Genomic DNA, 5,161 nt, shown 5'->3' with positions numbered 1-5,161 from the left:
CCAACTTAAATTGCCCTCAGGTGTGACCAGAGTTTTTTTCCAATGGGGTAGAGCAGTTGCTTCTGCCTGAAGGCTAATTGTTACTTTTAATCTCTTAAATGCCCTCAGGGCAAAGTGTTTTTCCAATAGGGTGTGTCAACTATCTCCCTCCACAGGCCAGGCAGATGTCTACCTGGGAAAGATGTCCTCCACTGTGTGAGGGATTGGCTCAGCCCAGGAAACTTGGGGTGTATGCCTTCTGAGATCCCCCAAGTCCCAGTCCTGGTTTCTGCTCTCACAGCTCCAGTCCACTTCACCCTCCCACTGTCAGAGCACAAGGTGGGTGGCTCCACAGGGAATTTTTGTTCATTGGCCCTTTAAGAGGGTACCCAAACTGTCAGCTAATCCCTGGCAGACAGCACCCCACTGCTTTTCACAGCTAGAGGTTATATGGGTGCCCTCTTCCGGTTGGTGCTCTCTTTTGGAGAGCCCAGCTTCAGGATTAATCCCAGAGTTCTCAGTGGTACCACCCCTGCCCCTCTCCCACAGCTTACCTATCTCTCTGGACTTCAGTTGCCCTCTGTGGATGCACCACCAGCCCTTTTATGCCTCTGCCCCTCATACCACACTCTATGCCAGTGGTCAGAAAACTCATTAGTCAACAGAGCCAAATATCAACAGTTCAACGATTGAAATTTTTTTTGAGAGCCGAAAACCAACTTCTGTGCATGGGCCACCAAGTTTCAATTGCACTGTATGTGTGTGCCCACACGTGGAATTTTGTGGAAGAACCACACTCAAGAGCCAAAGAGCCACATGTGGCTCACGGCTGAGGTTTGCCAAGCACTGCACTATGCCCTCTCCACCTTTGGGCCTTGGGTATCAGGGTTCTCTCTGTGAGTTTTCGGTTGATTATTCAGAAAGCCTTTCAGGATTTCAGTTGTAATTCCAGCTTCTTCCTGAGAGCATGTCGCTGCAGCATTCTCCTACTCTGCCACCATTTTTAATCCAGTCCCCACCCCATTTATATTAACTTTTTCTGTAGAGTATAGATATACACAGCAGACGTGTATCAGTGAGTTTTAAAACACAGAGGCCTTAAGTGACAGCCTAGTCATTAGGGAAATGCAGATAGACACCTTAGTGAGATAGCACTTCACAACCATTAGGTAGGCCACTATCAAATTAAAATACTAATAGTGCACAGGCCAGATTGACTCCATGATTGGATGCTCCACCTTTGGATCAAAAGGTCTAGGATTGCTACCCAGTCAAGAGCATATTACTCAGTTGTGGGATTGATCCTAGGTCCCAATCAGAGTGTGTGTATGTAAAATTCAATTGATTGCTCTGTCTCTCTACTATCATACCTATACTCTCTATAAATAAATTAATTTTTAAAATATACCCCCCTGCCATATTTTTTAAATTAAACTCTGACACTTGCTCCACATGAACGATGACCATTGAGGATACAATACCTGCTGAAACCAGCCAGACCCTTAAAGGCATGTTCTATGAAATTGCACTTTCTTTCTTTTTTATTTTATTTTATTGTATTTTATTGATTTTGTACACAGAGAAAGGGAGAGAGATAGAGAGTTAGAAACATCGATGAGAGAGAGGCATCGATCAGCTGCCTCTTGCACACTCCCCACTGGGGATATGCCCGCAACCAAGGTACGTGCCCTTGACAGGAATCGAACCCGGGACCCTTCAGTCCCCAAGCCGACGCTCTATCCATTGAGCCAAACCGGTCCCAGCAGAATTGCACTTTCATGAGGTGGTCAAACTCACAGGAACAGAAAGTGGAATGTAGCAGCCAGGGACTGCGGGAGAGGGAGGAAGAGTTAGGGTGTTTCATAAGTACAGAGGCTCCCTTTAGCCAGGTGAGAAAAGGGGGGGAGCCTAATGGAGGGATGAACACGTGTTCCAGCCCTCAGAGAAGAGAAGGCAGAGGACAAGGAGACATTGCGTCTGACCACTCTGTCCCCTGAGCAGGCAACAGAGAGGACCTCACTCTCACCAAGCAAGGCAAGGAGACCAGTCCAGCAGGCCTCAGGTCCTGGCAGACCGGTGCCCAGACCCACATTCAATCAGAGTTCTGCTCCAAGCTGGCAGGGTTGGAGGGTCCTTGGAGTGCAGGGAGAGTGAGATGTGGGTGAGCCCTCCCACAAGGTCACAGTGCCTGGTCCCTGTCTTGCCTCCGACTTGATCTGTGGTCTTGACATCAGTGAGCCTTGGCTTCCTCCCCTTGGCCCAGAGACAGGACTGGTTGTGGGGCCAGTGTGGGGCACTCAGTGGCCTGGCACAGGGAAGGCTGAGCAGAGGATGGGGCCCACCCTCTGGACTGCGAGCTCCCTCCTGTGGATGCGGTCCCCAGGGAGCTCCAGCATTCTAGAAGCCAGTCCAGAGAAGATGAGATTAAGTAGGGTGGGTTCAGGGTACAGATCTGAATAGCAGATTGGAGAACAAGAAGTCAAGAAGAAGTGATTGGCTTAGCGAGTTAATCTGCTGGGAGGCGGGGCTTTCTGCCTATAGAAGGGCTGAGGGCACCCAGCCTGAGCCATTAGACTGCAGAGCCCAGTAGAGCAGGACCATGTCTTCGCCGGGAAGAAGTGGAGCAGCACAAGACCCAGGCCTGCTGAGGGCCACAGCAACCAACTGGTTTACTTTCGGACATCTGCAAGCTCTGAAGGCCCAGCTGGGTGCTTCTTGCCATCAGCCTACAGACCCTGGCGGCCTGCCCTCCGAGCCCCCAATAGACAGGTGGGCCCCCAAATTTCTTCTCATCCAGCCAGAGTCGGTGAGGAGAGGCCTGGCCCCCCGCACCCGACTGCCCACCACCCAGGAGCTGTGTGACCTGGGGCAGCAGGCAGAGCAGGCTCCCAGATGCTCAGCCGGCCTGCCACAGGCTGCCCAGCATCTCACCCCAAAGCACTCCTTCATCGACATCTCAGCTGCAAACAGCGACAAGAGGAGGGTGGCCCTGGTCCCAAAGCCCTGCCTGGCTGCAGGTGCCAAGAGGGCCCTCCCAGCCAGCAGCAGCAGCCAGCTCCAGGAGACATACACCCCCTCAGACCAGGCGTCCATGGCCCCCAGCTTGGTGCCCCTAAAGCGCGTGGCCAGACGCCCACCCGAGCAGAGTTCTCAGCAGCCGGTGCCACCTGAAGAGGCAGGAGACAAAGTCCCCGCTGTCACCCGTCAGCGCTTCCTCAGCCTGTTCCTGGACCAGTGTCTCAAGTCCTGCCCCTCCACCCAGGAAGCCATCGAGAAGGCGCTCCAGAAGGAGAAGGCTGCCTACCACCAGAGCCCCAGCAAGACCAAGTACCACGAGCTGGCCCTCAGCACCTTGCACAGGCTGCGCCGCCTGGCCCCCCACCCCGGGCCCGGTCCCTGCAAAACCCTCAGCGCTGTGCCCCAGGACGTGGGTCTGGGGGGCATGTTGGCCACCCAGGTCTGTTTCTCCCTCCAGCACCCGGACAGCCCCCTCGGGGAGGATCCTGTGAAAGCAGCCGCCCTGTACCTTCGCCTCAAGGAGCTCCTGCTCACCCAGGCCCAGCTGAAGGAGCTGGGCTTCCCCTTCCCCCACCCCGAGAGGCCGGGGGGCGCTGTCCTGTTCACCAACCAGGACAAGCCGCCCGCAGACCCCTCCTGCAAGCTCTGCTGCCGCTGTGGCACCCAGTACCTCGTGGCGCCCTCGGGCCGCTGTGTGCAGCAGGAGGCATGTCACTACCACTGGGGGCGGCTGCGCCCCACTCCAGCGCCCGGGGGCTGGCAGATCCAGTACACCTGCTGCTCGGCCGCCATCGGCTCCCCTGGCTGCCAGGTGGCCCCGCAGCACGTGCGGGACAGCCGCCACGAGGACCTGCAGGGCTTCGTGCACACCTTTGCCAAAGACCTGCCCCCAGGCGCTCACCCCGGCATCTTCGCCCTGGACTGCGAGATGTGCTACACCACCGCCGGCCTGGAGCTGGCCCGCGTCTCCGTGGTGGACAGCGCCGGCAGGGTGGTGTTCGACTCCTTCGTCAGGCCCCAGCGCCCCATCGTCGACCACAACACCAGGTTCTCCGGAGTGACCGCGGCTCACCTGGCCCGCACCAGCGTCTCCCTGCGGGACGTCCAGGCCGTCTTGCTCGCCCTCTTCAACGCCGACACCATCCTCATCGGACACAGCCTGCACAGCGACCTGCTGGCCTTGAAACTCACCCACCGCACGGTGCTGGACACCTCTGTGCTCTTCCCGCACCACCTGGGCCTCCCCTGCAGGCGCTCCCTGCGCAGCCTCGCGGCCCAGCACCTCGGACGCGCCATCCAGGACGGGGTTCACGGCCACAACTCCATCGAGGACGCCATGGCCTGCATGCACCTGGTCATCTCGAAGGTTGGACAAGATGTCCAGACCCAGCGCTCACCGCCGCCCAGGATTTGAAGGACGTGACTATGGATTGGGAAATACTGTGTGATCACACATGTCTCCTGCCCACATGTCTAACAGTAAAGGAACAGTTCTATAAGCTAGAGTACATCTGTAGTTTTATTTGTCATCACGTGTATTTCCTGTCTGATTGCCATCTGGGTTGAGCATCCACGTAAGAAGCAGGTTGTCACGATTTCACTCAAGGTCCTGGCACCTGCCAGGGTTGCATACTCCATCCCCAATGTGGGGAATTCAAAGGGCAACTGACCAATGTTTTTCTCTTATCATTGATAATTCTATGTCTTTCTCCCTCTTCCTTTCTCTCTGAAATGTAATGAAATATTTATTAGAATAATGTTTATTTCCTGATATTTAACATAATTCCGATTTATTGTAGAAAATTTCCTGTTGGAAAAAACTCTGGCCACACCTAAGGACAAATCAAGTCAGAATCCTATTGGTCTGTAGGCAGAGTTAATCTCTGGAGGTGCTGAGTCTTAGCCTGATCTGATTAGTCAGAAACAGCCTTTAACACTGACTGTCTATTTTGAATGATAGCCTCACTGGTTATAGTAATCTTGGTTTCAAATCCTTGCTTCCCATTACTTGAACACTTCATGCCATTCCCTCTGGCCTTTAGAGTTTCTAATGAGATATCAGGTGTCAGCTTTATGGGAACTCCTTTGTAGGTAACAGCTTTATTTTCTCTTTCGGCCTTTAAGATTCTCTCATTGTCTTAATTTTTGGCATTTTAATTATGAT

The 5,161-nt window shown here is 54.1% G+C and overlaps 1 protein-coding gene across 1 annotated transcript; it reads left to right on the top strand.

Moving 5' to 3' along the window:
- Positions 1-2,578: 2,578 nt before the first annotated feature.
- On the top strand, positions 2,579-4,411 carry LOC118727906 (RNA exonuclease 1 homolog). Its single transcript, XM_036453931.1, has one exon. The coding sequence runs from the start codon at positions 2,579-2,581 to the stop codon at positions 4,409-4,411; it is 1,833 nt and encodes a 610-aa protein (XP_036309824.1).
- Positions 4,412-5,161: the final 750 nt, after the last annotated feature.

Source organism: Pipistrellus kuhlii, unplaced genomic scaffold (assembly GCF_014108245.1).
Source record: "Pipistrellus kuhlii isolate mPipKuh1 unplaced genomic scaffold, mPipKuh1.p scaffold_m20_p_27, whole genome shotgun sequence".
Classification (NCBI taxonomy): domain Eukaryota; kingdom Metazoa; phylum Chordata; class Mammalia; order Chiroptera; family Vespertilionidae; genus Pipistrellus; species Pipistrellus kuhlii.
The sequence above is the reverse complement of the archived record's forward strand: the minus strand, read 5'-3'. Positions and strand labels throughout refer to the sequence as shown.

Coding starts and splice junctions, on each gene's coding strand:
- LOC118727906 (XM_036453931.1), top strand. CDS start 2,579: ATGTCTTCGCCGGGAAGAAGTGGAGCAGCACAAGACCCAGGCCTGCTG.